The sequence below is a fragment of the Mercurialis annua genome, linkage group LG8 (assembly GCF_937616625.2).
Source record: "Mercurialis annua linkage group LG8, ddMerAnnu1.2, whole genome shotgun sequence".
NCBI classification, from domain to species: Eukaryota; Viridiplantae; Streptophyta; class Magnoliopsida; order Malpighiales; family Euphorbiaceae; genus Mercurialis; species Mercurialis annua.
This window is the reverse complement of record NC_065577.1, coordinates 40623731-40647122: the sequence shown is the minus strand read 5'-3', so window position 1 is coordinate 40647122 and position 23392 is coordinate 40623731. Positions and strand designations below refer to the sequence as shown.

At 29.7% G+C, this 23392-nt stretch overlaps 4 protein-coding genes and 1 non-coding gene across 7 annotated transcripts; 4 read left to right on the top strand and 1 right to left on the bottom strand.

Moving 5' to 3' along the window:
- The first annotated feature begins 3647 nt into the window (after positions 1-3647).
- LOC126662169 (rop guanine nucleotide exchange factor 5-like) lies at positions 3648-6625 on the top strand. Its single transcript, XM_050356064.2, has 7 exons — positions 3648-4217; positions 4300-4416; positions 4515-4669; positions 4819-4893; positions 5148-5438; positions 5517-5873; positions 5962-6625. Exons 1-7 carry the CDS (start codon positions 3932-3934, stop codon positions 6457-6459), a joined length of 1779 nt encoding a protein of 592 aa, XP_050212021.1. The 5' UTR covers positions 3648-3931; the 3' UTR covers positions 6460-6625.
- A 2019-nt stretch (positions 6626-8644) lies between these two features.
- Positions 8645-8716, top strand: TRNAD-GUC (transfer RNA aspartic acid (anticodon GUC)). Its single transcript has one exon. It is a non-coding gene; the product is annotated as a tRNA-Asp (tRNA).
- Positions 8717-8839: 123 nt separating this feature from the next.
- Positions 8840-9475, top strand: LOC126660828 (uncharacterized). Its single transcript, XM_050354520.2, has one exon. It carries the CDS (start codon positions 8895-8897, stop codon positions 9426-9428), a length of 534 nt encoding a protein of 177 aa, XP_050210477.1. The 5' UTR covers positions 8840-8894; the 3' UTR covers positions 9429-9475.
- Positions 9476-10939: 1464 nt separating this feature from the next.
- On the top strand, positions 10940-12488 carry LOC126659530 (non-specific lipid-transfer protein 3-like). Its single transcript, XM_050352822.2, has 2 exons — positions 10940-11325; positions 12313-12488. The coding sequence occupies exons 1-2, from the start codon at positions 10980-10982 to the stop codon at positions 12327-12329; spliced, it is 363 nt and encodes a 120-aa protein (XP_050208779.1). The 5' UTR covers positions 10940-10979; the 3' UTR covers positions 12330-12488.
- A 1027-nt stretch (positions 12489-13515) lies between these two features.
- On the bottom strand, positions 13516-16996 carry LOC126659977 (uncharacterized). Of its 3 annotated transcripts, none has more exons than XM_050353313.2 (5): positions 16637-16996; positions 15365-15431; positions 14734-14894; positions 14504-14579; positions 13516-13708 (listed from the first exon to the last, which is right to left on the bottom strand). In XM_050353313.2, exons 1-5 carry the CDS (start codon positions 16757-16759, stop codon positions 13692-13694), a joined length of 444 nt encoding a protein of 147 aa, XP_050209270.1. In that variant the 5' UTR covers positions 16760-16996; the 3' UTR covers positions 13516-13691. The 3 variants fall into 3 exon arrangements, with proteins under 3 accessions (XP_050209270.1, XP_050209267.1, XP_050209269.1); XM_050353310.2 differs by having other exon boundaries at positions 14504-14588; positions 16637-16994; XM_050353312.2 differs by having other exon boundaries at positions 14504-14588; positions 14734-14891; positions 16637-16993.
- Between the last annotated feature and the right edge of the window lie 6396 nt (positions 16997-23392).

Here is a 23392-nt window from a genome sequence, read left to right as displayed (position 1 = left end):
CAACTAAAAAATACAACTTATTTAAAGTTTTAGATTTGACCACTTGCCGGTTTGTGGTTTAACCGATCAACCAGATCAGACCTTAAAACACTGGATATAGTAACGATGAAACCAAACTTCATGGTGGTAGCAGATTCGAATTTTTTTTCTTCAGTCAGAGCTAAATAACATGTGATTATCTTATTAATTTTAAATCTTCTAACAATTTTTTTTTAAAAAAATTTGGCTTCATTATAAACTGTGCTTCCTTCTCTCAAATTTTTTTGAATGATGATTCAAATTAGAGTCTATCCAAAATAAATAGCTAAAAAAGAAAAAACAGTATAAAAAGACAAAATAAAAAAGGCAAAAATAGTTTGTAACGTGCAATCATAAGACATTTACATTATGTCATTTAAATAATAAAATGGTCGTCTTAGAGTTCTACCTAAGTAATTATAGATTATATCGAGATAGTTTACAGTTGTGTTTTTTTAAAGATTTTTTTATAATTATTAATATATCTCTATCAATTTTTTTTATTTATATCGAATATATATACATCCGCTTATTAGGTTGGAATTAATTGTATTTACATATACACAACCATCAAATTATTATATAGTGCCATGACATTTATACAAATACTCGTGTTATAAAGTCAATGCTAAAACATTCTAGCATAGTAAAATGGAGCTATAAAAATTAAAAAATTATAAAGTAAATAATATATGGGTGTTATACTATAAGATTGAATTTAAAAGGCGGGATGTAAAGTTAAAGAGAATAAAGTTTGGAAAATTGGAAAAGTCATATAATTGTATGTATCAAAAGTCAATATACTAGCCTGATTTATAGGGGGTTGAAATCGGTTCAAACCGAATCGAATCGAACTGAACTAAAAATCTATCTTTTTAAAATTGAGTCGCAAACTAAATTTTTTAAAATTAAAAAATCTCAAACCTAATTAAATCAGTCATTTTGATAAGCTTTTGGGTTTGATTCAATTATTTTGTTTCAAATTATATTAAAATTTAACTACACTTTTTTATGCCTAAAACCGAATCAAACTGAAAAATTAATTTCTTTATAATTTCAATATGAATTAAACTAAATTTTACCAATGAATTATAATTCAAATGATATAAGCGTTTGGCAACAATTAACTAGGTTGTGAGTGCGATTTCTCCCACGAGTGCTCCCCTGTCTAATTATTGAAAAAAAAAGTTGAACTAGTTTTTTTGGTTTAATCTTCTTGTTTGGTTCAAAATACTATAAAAGCAAAAGCAACTTCTGTTCTTTTTATTTCTTTAAATTATTTTTAAAGAGTATAACTAATGATTTTAAATTTCAATTTTGATTCAAGTAGCCGTTATGGTCTTTTGCTCTTTATCTTTTTATAGTTAGAGGTTGAAAAGGAGGTCCATAATATCATAAAAATGGTGAATTTAATTACAAGGAAAAAAAAAGGTAAGCTTTAAAAAGATTTACTATATTATTGAAAGTTCAACCACTATTACTCTCCATTTATAGTCATTGTCAAAAAAATCGTCTAAAATTCAGCTAAAACTTTCTCAATTCAATTTGGAATTTTCCAGTATATTTACATGAATTATATATTTTTTTACGAACTACTATATATTTGTATTTAATAACAAAAATAATTTAATTATTGAATTATTGGAGTTTGAACTATAGTACTCCTATATTTGATGATTGAATTATTTAAATAACAAAAATAACAGTAATTTAATGATTATGGAGTACATAAAAAAGTAAGATATAAATTTGAGATATGCACTATCATCAACTAATCATTAATACGTGGGATAGGATTAATTGCACCAATTATAATACAGTTTTTTTTTAAGTATTTGAGCTAAATTATTATTTTTATTTAGTTAGATCATTATAAATTTATATGTGACTATCATGTTATGCAAATTATAATACAAAAATTATAGAATATCACATAAAATGCTTAAGAGAAATATTTTAAATCGAAAAAGTTATTACAAACTAAGAGTATTTGTACATAAAATTGCAATTATTCTATTAAATTACAATTCTATTATAGTAATTTTTAAAAACTATTAACTCCCACATGTTATTTAATTGGCTATAAAAGATCAACTAAAAATCTAAGTATTCAACCCATCTTATGATCTTAAACCCCATTCCTCAATTTTCAACCTAACCAACATGTTCTATAAAGTTCCCAATTTATTGATGACCAGATTAATGATGAATAGTTTCAACTAAATTTCGATCCATTAAATATACATGATTTTTGGACCCTAAATTTCTTGTACCTCATAAAAACATAATTTTTGTTTAAAATAGAACTCTTAATGTTTGGATGTATTTATTTTTATTTTTATAAATTTAGTTTAAAAATTCAGCTTATATATTAATATACTCTTATTGTCTAATGATGTATTATTATTATTATTATTATTATTATTATCATTTTATGAAAATATATTGAAGACAATATTTTTTCAACCAAAAAATAAAGATTTATTAGCATATAAACTCCATTCTATATCAAATCAGCAGAAATAGTTTTACAATTTCTCTATATTTCTTATCAATGTAAATTACCATGGATTTGAATGCACCGAGAGAACAAAAAAAAACACAAAAAATGGAACATAAAAAACAACCAACTAAGCATTAACACATTGAAAAAATACTGAAAATACCGAAAAAACAAAAGGCAAACACAAAAAACACACATTTAAAATACACCTAAAATTATATTTTGAAACACTCATTTATAAAAAAAAAGCCAATAAAAATCAATACCTGCCAAATTTAGACAACTTGTCACTGAACTGCGGCGATATTTTTCTGGTGTTTTAGATGTTTTTTTTTAAATTGCAGTATTGTTATAAATAAAAATAAAATAAAGTAAAAAAAAATATTAAACTGGTAAAATATGAGTGTGAATTTTAAAATTTTACCGTCTTTTTATGAATAATTTTAAAAAGATAATAAATGGTGTAGTTTTCTCAATCTTAACTAATAAATAATTGAAACATTAATTAATAAATCACACTCTAACTAGTAAACAAAGATATGTCATGATTTATAATAATTATCAATTTTATGATATTTTTTCAATTCAAAGAGTTTGAACCAATAATTTAAGAAAAAAAGAATTATTTATATCCCTAAAATTCGACTCGAAAATCAAGTAAACTCTTAACTTTCGAAAAAACTAAAATATGCCCCTAACATTCCAAAAAGTGAACAATCAGGTCCCTAATGTCTCATTTATGAGTAAAAGTTGCGGCCCGATTGTTCACTTTTAAGATGTTAGGGGGATTTTTTTCAAACGTTAGGAACTCACTTGATCCTATAGACAAATATTAAAAGTATAAATGTTTTTTTTTTATAATTTAATTTAAATGACCTCCGGAACCGGTTGAACCGACCGGTCAGATTCTTAAAACACTGATCTAAATTGATATAGTGAGTCACCTTTAAATTCAAAAATTTATGGTAATAAAAAAATCGGCATTGTGTGTATAAAATAAAATACTAGGGTAAAGTACAATTTCATAGGCATTGAATTAAATCCGCCAAAACGACACCGTATCTTAAATACTTTTAGTCTTTAACATTATTTTGAACGTATTCTCGACACAGAGACTGATAGCGAGATAAAAAAAAAAGCAAAAACAAAAGAGAGACGTTAGCTTAATATGTCATGTCATGTGCTCATTGGCAGTTACCGTTTTCAAAAATCCTCTCTTCAAAACTCAAATTTACAGACAAAAAAAATAGAAATTTAGACCAAACCCAACCAAATCTTAATGCTCGCCGGAATCAGACCATGACCCACTTCATTTTCCGTCAATATAATCTTCTGGGTACCGTCAAAATTTAATCTTTCAAGAATTTAACCTTCTGGGTATAGAAAATAATTCAATTTTTTTGGGTAAAAATGGAGAGTTCTGTGAAAAAAAGTAGCAGCAGCAGTAGCAGTGGTGGAGTATTTGAGAAGAAGAAAAAAAATGGGACTGAGTCAGTTAGTGAGTCAAGAACCGAGTCAAACAGCAGTAGTACCAGTAGCAGTAGCTCCAGCTTTGATTTAATGTCAAAATCTCCTTTAGGTTGGCCTATAAAAAAAGCTGGTGAGTGTAAAAAAAGCTCATTGAGTTCTGAAAATCAAGAGAAGATTACCCTTTCAGATGATTCCAAGTTCAAAAAACTTACCTCAAAGATTTCAGGTTGGTTTTAGTTCTAACTTTTTTAAAAAATTTAGGTGAAAATTTGAATTTTTGAGTGTAAAAATTTGAATTTTTGATGCAGAAATGGATATGATGAAGGAGAGATTTGCAAAGCTGTTACTTGGTGAAGATATGTCAGGGTCTGGTAAAGGGGTTTGTACAGCTTTAGCACTATCTAACTCCATTACTAATCTTTGTGGTATGTTTGATTATGTTTCTGGTTTTAATTTGTTGTGTTTAGTTTTTAAGTTCTTGGACTTGATTGTAATTTGAATTCTGGTTAAATGCAACTTGTAGTTACTATTTTTGGGCAATTATGGAGACTTGAGCCATTGTCTTGTGAGAAGAAATCAATGTGGAGAAGAGAGATGGATTGTCTTCTTTGTGTTGCTGATCATATTGTTGAGTTGATACCATCTTGGCAAACTTTTCCTGATGGTACTAAGCTTGAGGTAGACCCTAATTCTATTACCAATTTAGTTATGCAAATGATACAAGTGTTATAAGTACATTTAGAATTTTAAATTTGGTTGTAACTGAAATAATCAGCTTGTTTTTATCTCTTTTTTCACAAAGTTAACAACTCTATATATTTTTGTAGGTTATGACATGCAGGCCAAGATCAGATCTTTTCATGAATCTGCCAGCTCTGCGTAAACTCGACAATATGATTATTGTAAGATATAGCATTGCTTGTTAACTTTTGCCATTTATTACTCGAGTTGTGATTCTGAGCATTGTAATATATAGTATTGCTTGATAACTTTTGGCATTTATAACTCGAGTTGTAATTTTAGCATTGCTTGTTAACTTTTGGCATTTATGATTCGAGTCATAATTCTGATCATCTTAAGATATAGCAGTGCTTGTTAACTTTTGGTATTTATAACTTGAGTATAATTCTGAATCATTAGTCCTTTCGAATTGCAGGAAATATTAGATAGTTTTGTGGATACAGAGTTTTGGTATGTTGATCAAGGGATTGTGGCACCAGATGCAGATGGATCGACATCATTCCGCAGAACAATGCAGAGGCAAGAGGAGAAGTGGTGGCTACCCGTACCCCGTATCCCTGCCGGTGGTCTTAGTGACAATTCAAGAAAGCAATTGAGCCACACGCGTGAATGCACGAATCAAATGCTAAAAGCTGCAATGGCAATCAATAGCATTACTTTGGCTGAAATGGAAGTTCCTGAATCATACTTGGAAACACTTCCTAAGGTTGCTTGCTCGAAAATTTCAACCGATTTTCTCTTTTTATTTCGTTGCGTTATTCATTTTTATTAAATTTGTTTACAGAACGGGAGGGCTTGTCTAGGAGACCTTATATACCGGTACATTACTTCCGACCAGTTTACTTCTGAATGCCTGCTTGATTGCCTAGACCTGTCCGCTGAACATGCCGCTCTAGAGATAGCAAACCGTGTCGAATCTGCAATATATGTATGGCGTAGGAGAGCTCATTCAAAACCTCCAACCTATTCAAATCGATCCACAACAAGGTCATCATGGGATATGGTCAAGGACTTCATGGTCGATGGAGATAAGAGGGAAGTGCTTGCAGATAGAGCAGAAAGTCTCCTGCTTTCGCTGAAGCAACGGTTCCCTAGTCTCAGCCAGACCGCATTGGATACGAGCAAAATCCAATTCAACAAAGTAAATTTTTCACTTCATAAAGTCCTGCATTTGCATATGTGTTTCTAAATTTTCCTGTTCTCTAAATTCCGTTCATGGAACTTGTTAGGATGTTGGAAAATCAATCCTTGAAAGCTACTCAAGGGTTCTAGAGAGCTTGGCGTTCAACATCGTGGCTCGTATCGACGATTTGTTATACGTGGACGACTTAACTAAACAGTCCGAGAAATTATCAGTTTCGACAGTAAGTGTCATTGCACACAAGAAAGTTACAATCCCGTATTCTGTGCCATTCTCAGGCACTCCATACAAAACAACATTTAGCACACCAAGTTTTTCGCCTGCACCGCTTATTAGTCCTGCGAGGGGAGAAAGAACTCCATTCCTCCACATCACCAACAACATCAACAAGCCGAATCGCCGCGGATTTGGAGTGAAAAGAGTGCTGACAAATTATCTTGGTGTTGATACAAAACCAAAGATTTGCAGGGATTCGGCTGAAGGATCGTGTCCGACTCCGAAAACAAGTAGCACAGAAGGCCGAAGGAATGAAAATGGAAATGCTCCTAAAACATGTCAAAATGCTCTAAAATATACTGTAACTTGAAGAAGAGTGGGAAGCTAAGATAGTATTATTGAGCAATAAAATAGATGAAAGGTATAGAGTTTTATTAAATTAGGATTTGTTATGATAGAAAAGCTTTTCTGATGTAACACATTATTGTTGTTTGTTTAATTTATTGTTAGTTCAATGTTCGATTTTGTTTCTTGATCGTTTTGTTCCTCAGACCAAATGTCTGTCTTTGCTTGGTGTTTCCATATTTTAATGGTAAAATGCGTATTTGGATCCCTGCATTTGTTTACTTTTTTGCATTGGGTGTTTTTATTTTTATTGTCAACATTCTCTACATTTTTAATTGCTTAAACATTAGGTCCACTAATACGGATAAATCGCGTGTACTTCTTGCGCTATTAGTACTACAAAGATTTTTTTTAATTTCAATATTATTGAAATTTAATTGGTGTTCTTTTGTTTTTGTCTCATATCTTTAAATTAGTTTTTCTTCTGATCTAAATAGAGATAATTAATATTTTTTGCAATAAAAAAATTCAATATATACAAAATTAAAAGTACAAAAATACATGCATCTAATACCAAAAACAACATATGCAGAGGTAAAAAATGTTTTGTTTAATGGATAAAAGTTCTCTCAATTTAATTGAACACAAGTTATTAGGTCATTCATTTTATAATAGAGATTTAGAGAATGTGGGTTGATTGGATAAAATTTTGAGAAGATCTTAATCCTTGTTTAATACGGTTTAAGTGAAAAAATGTTTTTGATGTGTTCGTTTAAGTAATACTAATACTCTTTTTTGATTAAGAAATTTAGGGTGCGTTTGGATAAGGGTGGATTTGGATTTGGATTTGAATTTGAGCCAAATCCTCTGTTTGGATTGGAAAAATTTGTTGGATTTGGATTTGAGTCAAATCCAAATTAATTTCAACACATACAAAAGTTGAGGATTTGAAATGACTACTATAACCTATGCATTTCAAATAATCTCATTATCTTTATTATATTAAAATTGACCGATTGAATTTAATTCAGTCGAAACCCGATTTGAATCGAATGGAGAATACGTAGAAATTTTTATCTCGTCAATATTTTTTCGAATTATTTTTTCAAAAAAAAATACTGGAGGAAGAGCATGTTTCTACTTTTCCGAGATACCCGCCGCTGTTCGACAGTAATTTTTTTCCTAAAGGATCAGGCTCTCTTTCGAGGTACCCACTGCCGTCGTTTGGTGGAATTTTTTTCCGAATTTTTTCTGGAATTTTTTTTCGATTTTTTCCGAAATTTTTTTCAACGATAATTTTTTCCCGAAATTTTTATTAAGGATTAGGTTCCTCTTCTTCCGAAATAACCGCTGTCGGCGTCCGACGAAAAAAAAATTCCGACAGTTTTTTTCCATTTTTTTAATCCACATATTTTTCTGAAAATTTTTTTCCGAATTTTTTTTAGGATCAGACTCCTCCTCTTCCGAGTTACCCGCTGTCGGCGTCCGACTCCTCCTCTTCCGAGATACATTTAAAAAAAAATTCCGACAGTTTTTTTCCATTTTTTTAATCCACATATTTTTCTGAAAATTTTTTTCCGAATTTTTTTTAGGATCAGACTCCTCCTCTTCCGAGTTACCCGCTGTCGGCGTCAGACTCCTCCTCTTCCGAGATACATTTAAAAAAATTCGGTTTTGTTTTATTTTAAAAAAAAAATGGAAATAGAATTGGTTGGATAAAATTAATTTTATAAAAAATTTATTTTTTGGTTCGATTTTGAACATAAAAAATTTAGTTACATTATAATATAAACCAAACTAAAAAAATTAACCTGTTCAAGATTTGTTGAAAAAAAATTATTACTTTCAAAATTTTGATTCTAATGGTTTGGTTCGATGTAAAAAAAAGATATATTTTTTGAATTATTATTTAAAAAATATTTGTTTTTTTTAAATTAGAAAATAAAAAATTAATTATTAGTCAAATATTATATATATTGAGAGTTCAAATTTTTTTGTTTATCCAAACAATAAATTTGAAATTCATGGATTTGAAATGTAGGATTTGAAATGTAAAATTTGAAATTCAAATTCCAAATTCAAATCCATGTATCCAAACACACTCTTAGTGAATTTGATAGTTCAAAGTTTAAACAAGCTAATGATAGTTACCAGATAAACAAAAACAAACATCCCGTTAAATTATTTTGTTCTATTTGAACATCAACAAGGTCGTTGTAGTATAGTGGTAAGTATTCCCGCCTGTCACGCGGGTGACCCGGGTTCGATCCCCGGCAACGGCGTAAATTTTTTACTCAAGTAATTTTTTTTTTGTAAAAGATTAAACGGTAGCGTATTACACACTGCATCACCACTTAATAAATAACACCACCACCTAAAAATTCTTATTTTCACTGCTTTCTACCACCACAACCGCCGCCTCCGCCGCCGCTCCATCAGAAACAACAGATCCACTCTCCAATGACGACCAGCATCCACATTACCGCATTAGACGGAATAATCAACGTCAACTCCCTCTTCACTCTCGCCGTTTTCCTCGGCCTAGCATGGAACCCATCCGAACCCAACAACTCCTTCATAACCGACCCGAACTCCCCCTGCGCCGCATCACGCGCCGTCGTCGAGAATCTCGTCGCCTTCCACGTCTACTCCTTCAGCTCCTTCCTCTTCTCCAGCCTCCTCGCTCTCGCCCTTAAACAAGCTCTCCGGATCGCGAAATCCGGCGATGTTTCCGATCATATCCGCCACGTACCCGAATTCTTTACCCATATTAATAAGGATCTGGTTCGGGTGGGGATGTTGGTGTCGGGCCTTGGGTCGGTTTGTGGGTGTATTTGTTTGATGTTGGCTTTGATTAATGTGGTCCAGTTTAAACTTGGGGCTTTGTCTTGTGGAAGTGGGCATAGTTTGGCGGCGGTTATTCCTCTTGTAATTTTTGTGCCCATTGGGCTTTTGATTTATGTTTGTGTTGTTTTGTATGCTTTTACTAGATAATTTTTGGGCCCATTGTATTATTTGTATTGTAATGTTTAATGTATTGTGTTGTATGAATGTAAAAGTTCTATTTAATTGAGTTAATTGAGAGTTGTGAGTTAAATTTAATAGAATTTTAGTAGAATGTGGTCCAATTATAAATATGATTACTGGGATGTTCTTGTTATCACTATGTTAGTGGGGGAAACAATAGTGGATTTGAGATAAAAATTGATTAGTGGGTTTGTCACAAGAAAATTAAGAATTTGGGGATTATGTTATATGAGTAATTTTTTTAAAATAGTCAAACGACGTGCCGTTTGTATGAAGGAAAACAAAAACTAAACGACATGCCGTTGACACAAGTGTCTTATTTTGAGAGGCGTGGGGTGCGTGTGAAAAAACCGATCCGAACAAAAAAAATTAAATCCACATATTTAGTTCGATTCAGTTCGATACTATAAAAAAATTAGTTTTAGTTATGTTGGATTTGGAAATGAACTTTTAGTTAAATTCTAAAATAAGTTGAATTAAAATAATCGAATTGAACTGGAAAATGGACATGTGTTATTCTGTTTTTAAAAGTTTAGTTCTTTTAGCTTTTAGTTTAGTTTTAAAAAAAATTAAAACTTTCGATTTGGCTCAGTTCAGTTGGAAATGGAATAAAAACCCCTACTAAGTTATAGTTTGTTTTTCGCATTATCAATAGTTGATCTATTAAGAGGCTAGGTTATGTCGACTTTAGTCCGGACTGCCTGAAACTTTTAAGAGAAGTAGAGTTTGTAGTGGTATTGTAAAAATCTAATTGGTAAACGAACCGGTAAGGCCATAGGTTCCAAGATTAATTGCCATTTGAACCAGTTGAATAAAAATAGAAGAATTAGAGAATTGGTGATGGATTTTGGATATTTATATATGGGTTTTTCAATCGGTAATTTTCATTTTCAATTTGCAGTTCAGGGTTTACCGGTTCAACAATATTTTCAACCGGTAGTTCGATCCGGTTCTTTTGGTTCAATTTGGTTGGACCAAATTTCTGGTTTGTTTATATTATTCGACCATACAACTAGCCGACTAGTTCAACTAGTAGAATCAGCCAGTCCTGTCCGGTTCTGTATCAGTTGTTCATAGTGAATCAAAAACTAAAGGAAAATTCAATCCGGATTACCGCCGGAAGGTCAGAGGTGAACTAAAGATTTAGTCCGGGCTGAAACGAAATCCCGGCTCCACCAAAGTGTCTAATGCAGCAAAAAACAGAAGCTAGAATCTATGCAGTAACCTGGTACACATGGTGTGTCACCTTCTCACCGAAAGCTCATCTTTACTCTTTCCCTGAAGCCATTATTGTGCACTAACCGGCCAAATAAGCTTACAATATTGCAATCTATAATGGAATGGAGTAGGTTTCTGCAATAAAACAAAATTTACTTTACATTCTAGTGCTGCTTCCACTATACTACTCACTAATGGAGTGCACGTGTAACTCATCATTCACCCTCTTCTTCACTATAAAACTCTGCGTTTCACCATTGCAATGGTAACATAACAGAAATACAAAAGCAATAACAAACAATGGCTGCAGTTTCAATGAAGTTTCACTGCTTTCTCACGTTCCTTTTGATCCTCACCGTGTCTGTATTTGACGGCGTCAATGGCCGCGGTGAATGTGGAAAATCTACAACTCCTGACATGGAAGCATTCAAGCTAGCTCCGTGTGCATCGGCAGCACAAGACGAGACTTCGCCGGTTTCGCCTCAGTGCTGTGGCCAGATTAAGAAAATCGGACAGAACCCGGCTTGTCTGTGTGCTGTTATGCTGTCGAATACTGCTAAGAGTTCTGGTGTTAAGCCTAGTAATGCTATTACTCTTCCTAAACGATGCAACATTGACGATCGTCCTGTCGGTTACAAGTGTGGAGGTACATATATAAATTTATAATTTTACGGATACTGAACTATATATTTTCTAACCCACGAGCTATAGTTCAAATAGTATAAAGGCTAAGTATCAATCTATCAGGATCATCTATCAGGATCATGAGTTTAATTCCTCTTACAAACACTCTCCCTTATTCACAAAAAAAACCCTCTCCCTTTCTAATTATAAAAAAAAAAACAATATATTTTTTATTAAATAGACACCGATTTCATGATCTGTTTTGAATTTTTAATTTGCCAACATCCAAACATTATTCTATTAATTTATATCAGCAATTATCTATATGACCGACTAATTGGAGGGTATCATACTTTGTCACATAGGAAATCCATCGGCCACATATATGCAATTATTGGTCGGAATTAATTGAAAAATCTCATTTTGTTGGAAAATAAATGAAAACTTAATTATTTTCTCGAGCTCGAGCTTGGCCAATTTTCCGTTTAAACCCTTAGAGGTAAGGACGGCCTCAACACCATCTAGTAGATAGTCAGCACACAATCATTTCAGTTAATACCTAATCGATTTAATTATATTTAAATTAATCGAATTATTTTATTTAAAATTTGATTTTTTGTTTAATCATATTAATTAAAATCTTAAATATACCAAACCGAACAGATCAAAATAGTCGGTTAATTCGGTTAAAATGGTAAAATGACTAAAAATAATAAAAATTAGAAAATATATCTAAAATTTGGTTACCTAATTTTATTGAAACTCTAAACTATAACCGAATCAAAAGAATTGACTGACTGAACCGAATTAACCTAAACGTTTAACAGGATTTAACCAAAATAAATTTATTAAACTAGTTAAATTAATCTAATCGAACAATTTTCTCACCCCTGCCGCCCAGTTCCGCCCTTGGTTCTAAATGTGAATATACTAGTACCTATTGAATAGTTTTTTTTTTTGCTAATATGAACAGTTTTTAACTATTAAATTTTCCTTTGTTTTTCTGCAGCTTATACATTGCCTTGAAGATTGATCATCATGGGTCATGGTTACGCTTATTGTACTAGCTTCTACTGATCTTTTGGAGTCTGCTATATAAATGTAGCTAGTTCATTCTAGCTAACAAATGTATTTGTGATATCCGACCATCTGATAATAAATAATTTGTTTATGTTTCCTCTTTTACCGTTTGTTTGCGTAGAAATATCGTTCCGACTAAGAGTCAAATCAAGTCGAGTAGAAATATCGTCAAGCTTGAATCCGACTCCAGAATTTGACTCAAACTTGATCAAGTTTTATTTTAAGAGTTCAAATTCGGTATAATAATTAGAGTTAATTCCTAAAAAAATCACGAACTTTACACGAAGTTTCATTTTAATCATGACCTTTAAAAGTTGCCATTTAAAGGCACGAACTTTCTTATTGTTTCAAATTCATCATTTCAGTGTATTTTTATTAACTAAATTCTTCACTAAACCGTTAATGAAAGACCCAAATTATTAATCAACATCAAATCTTATTATCTTTCAGTTAAAGTATCTAGGATTAGGAATTTTTAGTCTGATAAAATACACCGAATTTTACTTTGGTGATAGATTTGAAATAAAATGAAAGTTCGTGCCTTTAAATGACAACTTTTAAAGGTCATGATTAAAATGAAATTTTGTGTAAAGTTCGTGATTTTTTTTAAGAATTAACCCTAATAATTAAAAACACACTTGAGTCGCTTCATCTATATATCTATAATTTTTTTCCTGTTTGAAATCAACTATCTATATTATTCATGCCAGCTTGTCGAGACCAGTAGCTTTATATTCAAATTCGAGTCGACAATTAACTCGAGTTGCTCAAACTCAAGCCCAACTCAATGATTTTAAATATTTTCCAAATTGATTCCAAGTAGCTTGCTAGTCAACTCGACTATATTACACACTTATTTTTGATTACGAGCATATGGAGATTCGAACCGGAAATTTTTAAAATAGAATAAAGATTGAATATAATATTTTTGTAGCTATATACTATCCAATATTAATATTACACTAATCATAATAACAATTAGTTAGTTAATTGAATTATAGTTAAAGAGTAGAACCCAAGATTCATAGAATTAGATTTGCTGTGCAAAAAAGAAACTTTATATTATATATAACAAGGCATCAGTGTCCTAATAACAGTATAAAGACTAGTTGGGACAAAAAGAACCCAACTCTCCAACACAAAATGCTTCAGCTTCTGCCATATTTTACTCCCAAGTAATATAATAATTTCATCTTTTTATTCCCATATTATATATATTAAGGTAGATCATACATATATATCCATAATTAATCCTCCTTAATTAGCTTTTGATACTGATTTTTCTTTGTTTTGACTAAGTGGTTGGATCTAGTAATAGAGAGAACCTGCAAAATAAACATTACCATATGTATTAATTTAACTGAACATATTAAGTTGAAAGAATTAACTGGAAAAATCATAATAATGGTGTTTGAACTTTTCTAAATATGATATGTGAGTGTCTATACTTTAATTTCATTTAAATTAGTATTTCATCTTTAAAAAGTGTATTGAACGAGTAGTTTTAGCCATTTTTTTAGCACCAAGCTACTAAAAAGGCTAAAATAATTTTTAAATTTGCTAAAAGGTTTGCTATTTTGATTCTGCATAGGCAAGTGTATCATATGAAGGGATGTACAAAAACCAAATCAAATCAAAAAGTAAAACCGAACCGATAGTTCAGCTCGCTTTGATACTAAAACAAATTTGGTTTTTCTGTTCGGTTTTGTTTTAAACATATTTTTTTTACTTAAGTTATAGTAATATAAATGGAACCGAAATAACCAGATTAAACCAAATCGACTGAACTTACCAGTCTGGTTTGAAAAATTTTATTTATTAAATATTTTGTTTTGGTTCATTTTTATTTGAGTGCACAGCCATAATCTTTTGCATATAATATTTTTTTGCTAGTATAACAGTAAAATTTAAGCAAATATAAAATTATTTTTATCTTATTAGCACGTAATTGGTCGAGAAATATTTAAAAAACTTCAATATTTTTTTTAAAAAGTACCAAATTTAAAAGAAATAAAAGTCCATACACTGCATGCAATGATAAATTTTGAAAAATCAGACACCACTGATATAATTTGTCATCATTAATTAGCAATAATCAATGGCTAATTTATTTAACATACCCTGCCACCAATTTCCTCTTGAAGCAGTGTTGGAATTATTTCCATTAGGATCATCATTTTTGTCATCTTTCTTGAACTGTTGACTCTAAAAGAACACACAAAAAGAATCAATTAATTAATGTCTTTATAGTGAATATTTATGTTTGAGATAATAAAATTCTTTGGTAGTGTGTCTCATATATTCCTGCCATCTTTTAGGGTGTTTGGTTAAAATTGGATAGTACTCTTACAGTATGAGATTCTGAATTCTTGGTCCTTGGAGAATAGTTTTCTTGGCCACCATAGTAAATTGATGAGCTGAAATAACATGGTTCTGCTGTTTCATTTTGATAATTTGAAGGACTCGAATCTTTGCCATTCCCTCCTTTGTTGCTTTGAGAGTAATTAGCTAATAATCAAGAATTAAACACAATTAGATATTTTTGTAAAATTGTTTTTATGCCTATATGGTATATATACATAATAAAACTATTGTCAATTTCTATTTCGGTTACTTGATTTTTATTTTTCAAAAATGGAAGGTTACTATCGTAATTCGGGCCAATTAATTGCTTATATGAGGAAATGGAAAAGTTGGATGTCGCATAATTTTCCGTCGACAATATCCTGAGTTCACTGAATAATCTCTTGTTATCGAGAAAATAAAAGTTGAATTACTAAAATGTGAAAAAATGAACGATTATAACCGAAGCGTAAAAAATTTATAATTCAGTAGCCGTACGTAGAATATATTATAAACTTTAGCATGTTTTGAATTTTAATACAATTTTTTTCTTTTGAGGATTTAATATAAGAACTATTAGATTTTTGTAATTTGAAATACCTAGTAAAGTTTTGATAAAAAGAATGCATATACCATACCTGAATTTCCATACTTACTATTCCCAGCTTGATTTCCCATAATTCCTGCAGAATCTCTCCCCAGCCCCTATAATTTTTAAAAAAATTAGAACTAATACATAAGTTGCAAAAATGATACAAATAGACATGGTTTTCCATATAAAAATTATAATATCTCCATCACTAAAATTATGACATAGGTCAGTGGGACTACTATAGTTTTAATGAGAAAACTTCTATAGTTACTTAATAATTTAAGGTATCATTAACAACACTTAAAATGTCATAATTTAATCATTAATTAATGAAGATAAAGTAAATTATAGTTGATGATGAAGAGGTGTTAGATATAATTGATCTCATAGTGCTAGACATGATGTTAAGTTGAAAAGATATGAGTAATTATTTAGAGAACAGCAGTAGTAATTAATTAAAAGTTGGTCCACAAAATTAGAAGAAAATTCCAAATTCCAAATGCAAATTCCCTATTACATCTACATCAACATCATCAATTAGTCAACTATACATTATCATAACATCATTACAAGGGCATCATGGATTTGTTAATTTATATAAGGATGTTAAAATTATCCTATATATATTCATTTCAGTTGAAGAAAAATGAAATAAAAAACACTATATATTTTTATAGATAACTGTAAAGTATGACACATTAGAGACTGAATATTTTGTAACTCACATGATTATTGTTCTTACATATATATATGTTGACAACTGCCATGGCCAAAGTAGAAAAGAGCTTATAAATCAAATTATTTTATTTTAAAAAATAATTTTTTTAATATTCCTATTTATTTTAAAATGTCTATCAATTTAAGATAGGAAGAAGTATTTTTTAATAGCAAGTTTCATATACTTGATTTTTTCCTCCTCCATTATAATTATTAAAATCATTATAGCTAAAAAGATAGTAGAATTTTTATTTGTTGTAACGTCCAACATAAATTATGTTATAACTGATACTTTTTTCTTTCCTACTAATTTACAAATATAAACAAAACGATATAATTTTTACCAACAATAATTTATATAGCACATAGACAGAAATACTAAAACAGAAAACACCAACTCAAATGACATAAGCTGTGCATAGCAAACTGTTAGATCGTGAGTTTTAAGTTAGAAAGTATTTAATAAACAAAAAAGAACTGATATATCGTCGAAACATAAACGTAAGACTCAATAAATTTTTGTAAAAATGGATAATACTTAGATATTAATAAATACCACCATAGACAGCCACTTAAGTTATTCTATATATTCATAAATTACCGTTGATGGAGAAGAGAAGATGGACCCGAAAACACTGGAAGAAGAAGAAGCAGCAGACGAGTCTTTAGGGCCAAAAAGATGATCCAAAGAAGATGAACCAGTCGACTGTCTCTTATTTTCCATGGCTATAGCTTAAGCAAAATACGACGGCGTTTCTCAGAAGAAAAAACGGTTGTTGGTCAACCACCAACGAACAAAACGGTATGTGATATAGATATATAGGAGCAGCAGCAGCAGCAATAACGACCTCACAAGTGACCCCAAATAAACAAAAAAGAGGAAGCAGCAGAGGGATTAATTGATGGATAAGGTTTTTAGTAAGAAGCAGAGAGCACGTGAAGATAATTTTGTGAAGCAACACCGAATGGTTTGTGCTATTTATAAGCCCCAAAAGACGGTTTCTTTGGATTCTATCGCCTCCCTCTGCCCCACCCCATGTGCCTTTTTCTTTTCGACTAACATTAGGTTTGGCTCCTGTTCTTCACAATTTTGTATTGCATCAGGACAAATTATTAATCAAAATGTACCGATGAACTATAGCTGAAATGATGATTAGTGAACTATACCACAAATCATATAAGTGCTGCACAATAAACTATTAGCTCATAAGTTCGATTCTTCCCGCAATAGCTTTTTTTTTAATTATTAAAAAAATTAAAATAATAGAATGTACGCCGTACTACATTCTATTAAAATCGTAAAATCAGTTATTTTTATTACACGATTCTTAGTTTATCAAATTGAGCGAGACATGATCAGAAGTAGAATTATTATTAATAAAAAAATTAACACACTGTTAGAAATCTGTCGCTAAATGAGTCAATCCGTAATCTCATTTCTTGTTGCTAATTCATTTAGCGACAAGTAATGACAGTCCGTCGCTAAATTAGCAACGGATTTGTCCGCCGTTGAAAAAATAGTCGTCGCCAATGGTCTTTCTAGGCGACAGTAGACGAGAGCTTTGGCGAGGGATTTAAAATAACACAAATCTTATGAGCTTATAAATGTGAGAATTCGACCACCTGTTAACTACTGATTATTAAATTGTGGTAGAATTTAAGTACATTCATATGCATGTGAATAATCAATAATATTTCTAGCATTGAATTTAATATTTGGTGAATTGGTGATGACTCTTTTCTCTTAATCAGTTTTTTGAATTTTCAGTATCTAATAGGCCTAATGATTCAGTTATGTCCACATTTTTAACACGTTATGATAATAGACAATATTGCATCATTTTAAAAATGAATTCGAAAAGAAATGTGCTCATATAAATGTGTCATTTACGTAGACTAACACCTATTTACCATGTATAAAAATATAAAATAAAAGATGAACATAATTATGATCTAAAAAGCTAAACGTTTAGCAAAATATTTCATCATATTCAAATCTTAAAATATTTTTTTATACATAACAAATATGTAAAAGTCCATGTCAGCAATACATCAACATCATCATACTCTTTTTCTAGATCGAACCATTTTAAAACGATATAATATAATTTTAAATGTTATAAAATATTTTAAATGTTTGGATATAATAATTACTTTTGGCAAAGTGTAGTTTATTTTCTTGGTTATTAAGCCTATTTCATATGGAGCAACTTTTAACATTATTTGAAAAAGGCTTAATGGCAAAAAAAACCCAAACCTTTACGAATTGTTGCAATTATATCCAATTTTTTTAATTTTTGCAATAATATCCAAATTGCATTATTTTGTTGCAATAATATTCAAATTGCACTTTTTATATGAATTTTTTTGAGTTTTCTGCCATTTTTTTTGGGACTTTTACTATATTATTACACATCAAAACATAATAATAGCCTAATATCTTAATTGAAAACAACAAGTTTAACCATCAATTTGACTATTATTGCTACAAAAAATGCAATTTGGATATTATTGCAACAAAAAAATGCAATTTGTATATTATTGCAAAAATTAAAAGGTTTGGATATAATTGCAATAAATCGTAAAGGTTTCGATTTTTTTTACCATTAGGCCTTTGAAAAATGATTGAAGTACTGACGGATTCTATCCGACTCGGTCCAAATTAATCAGGACAATAACTTTGAACATGGTGCAGTACCAAAAAATAACTTGAGCGCAGTTATGTGTGTGTATATATATAGAGATTTAAATATAAAACCTATTTGAATTGAGAGTTATTAAAATTCATAAATTTTATTAAAGTAAATTAAAAAATATAAAATCCATGTATTTATAAATTATACCGATTGGGATGAATATAAATTCAATGAATATATAGGATTTTATTTAAAATAACTAAATATTAATGCAATAAAACAATGGATTTTAATTTTTTTCCTTAAGATAAAAAATTTTTAAATGATTAAATTTTAATTTTTTTTTACGAATTTCCATTTGATATTTTTATATCAAACGATGAAATATTCAATAGAATTCATAGATTATGCAAAATTTATAAACTTAATTCCTTCAAAATTCTTCAATTAAAATTACTGCGTAATTGATGCAGGCTTCATGCAGTATTCAAATACAATACCTTCACAATTTCTTACAAAAAATACTTATCAATTAGATTGCCATTTACGTTTAACTCCAGTTTAATCTTACAATTTTGCGTTAACATTTGACACTATTTCATAAAATAAGTGGACAGCTCCAACCCCTCAACGCCACGTGTCATCCATGCCTATATCTTTGACTTTATTTCTGTTTTTTTCCTTTCGCTGTTATACTTTTGATCCATGATGAAGATAATAAACTGGATAAGGTCGTTGGCCTCAAGTTGTGGTTTTCTTGGGATATGCCCCTTTTTGCATCAAATTTAGTTGACCTTTTAATTCAATTTCACTTCTTTTTTCTTCTTTCTGAATCAAAATTTTGACAATATGCCATGCAAATGAAGATATGCATGGGGTGGAGCCACTCCCGGGAGGACGCGCGGGTCGGAATCGGTCGTAAACGTAATTTTTCGGGAAAAAAATGTTCGATTTTAGATTTTGTTCTGATTGGTATGAAGAAATCGTCGACTAGAATTTTTCATTTTATAATTCTTTATCTCTAGTTAATTAAATTTTCTGACTATACGCTCTATGCATGTATGATAATATTATTGTAGCATAAATTGAAATCCTTTATTTCAAATCTTTTCAAGAATCAATGGTGGAATGGAATATATGTTTGTTTTCTTTCTTTCTTTCTTTCTTTCCAAGAAACAGACAGCATGTATTCACATGCGTTTTCGTTATTCTGTTCAATGTTTTTGAGTGTTCAATGTACTGAGTACTGACCTAGCCATTCAAAAGGGATATACATTTTTATGGGTTTAATTTTTTATAATTTAATTACTAATGAATATTTTAATATGAAAAAACTAATGGCAAACTTGCCGAAAAAGAAAATAGTGTCATCGGAAAAAAGGTAGTGTCATCGGAAAAAAGGAGCGGCAAGAACGACGAGATGGGAGGTAAGGGTTGTGGGCCATGGTACGCAATGGTGGAGCTGTTCATCTGCCCTGGTCGGAGTTGGTTGAAAACGCAAATTCTTTTAGGAAAAAAAATTAATCTGAGTAATTCATTTTGGAAGTAGTATTCATATAAAAATAAGATATTATTATAATTTATAACTTATAAATAAATAATTAAGATATAAATAATCTATATATGTTATCCTGAAAGCATTATAAATGCACCTTAAATTGCTTAGTTATCTTTTGTTAATTAGAGAATAACTGATTAGTAATTAGAATATAAACATTACAATTTAGTTATCCTTCTATTAAAATGTTATGATTTGATAATTAAAAAAAAATGTAATCCACATATTTATACATGACATTTTTTGTCTAAATTAATGTATGTATTGTTTATGCATCATTGCATTCTATATTCTATAATGGATAATATATTTTAAACATTTTATACATGAATAATAAAGTAGTGGTTAAAGTTGAATTCGGATGACATAAAATCATTGGTGCGAATTTCACATTCATTATGTATTAAAACAAATTATTTAGTTATGTTTAATTCAATATAATTATTCTATGATGTGTTAAAAACAGTTTAACTATACCAATAGGAGTTGGTTCAAGTGGTAAGCGGCTTGGTATCGCTTAAACAAGGTCTCGGATTCGAGTCCTTGTGAATACAGAAAATTCCCACTGGCAGACTCACCAACCATGCCAGGTGCGCGACGCGGGTCGGATCTGAATTAGTCAGGGCGTAGCCTTGGAAACCGAATGGGCTTACCAAAAAAAACAGTTTAACTATAAATTAGCATTCCCTAAGATTCGTATATGCAAACATTTATGAGACCTGTATTCTAGGGTTTACGAACACGTTCTACCTGAAAAAAGCTGCAATTATATGGGAAATTAAATTTTGTCCTTTGGATCCGATCACGACCGCTTCAACTCTGTCATGCCCTCAAAATTGACCAAACTCAATTTTAATTTCTTTTTAAATACAGTTTTATTATTTTGAAAAAAAAAATTATTTGCTCAATATAAATGTATGTACAAATTAAATATTAAAATAAATTTAAATTGAAGATTTAATGTAATTGCCATAAATTTTAGTATTAACGGACCAGACTGTCATTGTTTTTAAAAAATATATTTATTATTTTGGTCAGAAATATAAATATATAAATTATTTTATCTTGATTATATATATTTAAGGACATTATATATAAATTTCATAGGATTTAGGATGACTTAATTTTAGCCAATTGATGACTACAAAGTGGTTTAGTCTCAATCTAAGAAATCTTTTATACATTTGTAATGAATAGTTGGTAGAATTAGAATAGGACCATTAAATTTCAAAGCGTAGATGAATCGGTTAGACACTTTTCAGATTAAATGAGGTCGTGTGTTCGAACTATACTTATATATGCAGCTGTTTAAAAATAAAGGTTAGAGTTTGCTTCCCACCAAAAATTTATATAACTCGAATGAGAATTAGTCTGAATGTAAAAATTTAATAATGTCATTTTATAGTTGAGATTCGTTTAAAAAACCTCATAAACCCTGTGCTAAAAAAAAAATAGGACCATTACCGTACAGAAAGTGAAAAAGTGGAGATTAATGTATTGAAGTTGCTTCTACTATTGCCATAATAAAATGACATAAAAATGATTGTTTAGTGCGAAATATTCAAGATAACAATGATCCTAATCTTGAAATTAAAGCTTAGCTAGGGTCAGCCTGATTAATAAGATTATTGGCACTTTTGATGGGGACAAAGAACACATATTAGTTTTTGATGGAAATAGGAATAGAAAGTTCTTGATAAGGTTCTTTGATTTTAATGAAAACAATTAAAGGTTCTTGATAAGGTTTTGTATAAGATAATGAAAAGCAATTAATTAAATATTATAATATATTAATTAAGAATTATAATATCATGATATATTAAAAAACAAAAAAATAATTTTTTTTAATCATTTTACGAAAAACCATCAAAAAGTATTTATTTTCATTCTAATTTATATTAACCACCTTTAACTTAACATATTTTTAAATTAAGTGAAAGAATGTAGGGTTGTGATGCATTTTTTTAACTTCATTATTAATGTTGGAATTAAATTTATGGTGAACTAAGAAGATCTCATTTTAATATTATGGAAAAACCTATACTCTTATATTTTTTTTATTTCGTCTCTATTTTTTTTTCTTTACTTGATTCTTACTTTTGAAAATAATTTTATAAATTTTATTTTATTTTTACTTATTTCATATACTTTTAAAAACAATTTGGCTTGATTCCTATACTAACTGAAAATGCTCACACACTTACATTAACATAAAAATTTGATAAAACTTTTCAAAAATACAAGTATCAAGCAAGAAAACAAAAAAAATTGACACGAAATAAAAAGAATGAAATGTAAATTAATAGACTCTTACGATAGGTTGTCTTAAATTATTTTATGGTTAATTTGTTGGAGATCTATCCAATTTTTAGAAATGGATATAATATCTTTTTTAAATTATTTTATACAAATTATGTGACATTTCAATTGAATTTTTTTTTTTGATTTTTTTATTTTAAAATGCACATTCAATTCTCACGTAAGCCCAAGTAAATCACTTTTAGAAAATTGAACTGGCTTCTAAAATATCAAATTATGACAGGTTTGCAGTATTTGAAAGATTTGCACTGGTATTTAAAAAATAAAAATAAAAATTAATTTATAACATTATTGGGCTTGTATTTTGCTCAAAGCTAATTGATTTTTGCTAAACACTATATATCCACTTAATTTTTTTAGTTAATTATCCGACTTGAAATATCTCCACTAATTTTTCTTTTAAAAATTTTAATTAGAGAATTATAATATATCCAATGTTATTTTGTCTTTTATGAATAAACGCTTTATTAAACCACAAGATGTGGCAAACTCCAATACTCAAAGAGCTTACGCCATTTAAGATTACGACTCTAAAGAATAAAAAAACAAGTTAAGAGAAAAAAAATACTATCGAATTTTTATACAAATCTATTCCGGAATAAACAAAAGAAGAATGTTTATATTTGTAATAGAAGCTAACTCACTGCAGACAACGAAAAACAACCTCTTTCGTAGATGAGTCTTTATTCTGAATTTTTTTTCTGTTGCCGCATTTGCAAATATCCCAAATGAATATTAACCAAGACGTAGTCCAAACCTTAATGTAATTTTCATTTGGGACAATAGCGATCCACTAAAAAAAATCCAAGAAAGTAGAAAGCATTATCCATACTATACCCATCTT

Bases quoted from the DNA above. Each gene is read 5' to 3' on its own strand.
- LOC126662169 (XM_050356064.2), top strand. From the start codon at position 3,932: ATGGAGAGTTCTGTGAAAAAAAGTAGCAGCAGCAGTAGCAGTGGTGGA. The intron at 4,218-4,299 runs GTTGGTTTTAGT...TTTTTGATGCAG, and splicing joins ACTTACCTCAAAGATTTCAG to AAATGGATATGATGAAGGAG. The intron at 4,417-4,514 runs GTATGTTTGATT...TGCAACTTGTAG, and splicing joins CTCCATTACTAATCTTTGTG to TTACTATTTTTGGGCAATTA.
- LOC126660828 (XM_050354520.2), top strand. From the start codon at position 8,895: ATGACGACCAGCATCCACATTACCGCATTAGACGGAATAATCAACGTC.
- LOC126659530 (XM_050352822.2), top strand. From the start codon at position 10,980: ATGGCTGCAGTTTCAATGAAGTTTCACTGCTTTCTCACGTTCCTTTTG.
- LOC126659977 (XM_050353310.2), bottom strand. From the start codon at position 16,759: ATGGAAAATAAGAGACAGTCGACTGGTTCATCTTCTTTGGATCATCTT. The intron at 14,895-15,364 runs GTATGGTATATG...ATTCTTGATTAT, and splicing joins TAGTAAGTATGGAAATTCAG to TAGCTAATTACTCTCAAAGC. The intron at 14,589-14,733 runs GTAAGAGTACTA...GTGTTCTTTTAG, and splicing joins AGAATTCAGAATCTCATACT to AGTCAACAGTTCAAGAAAGA.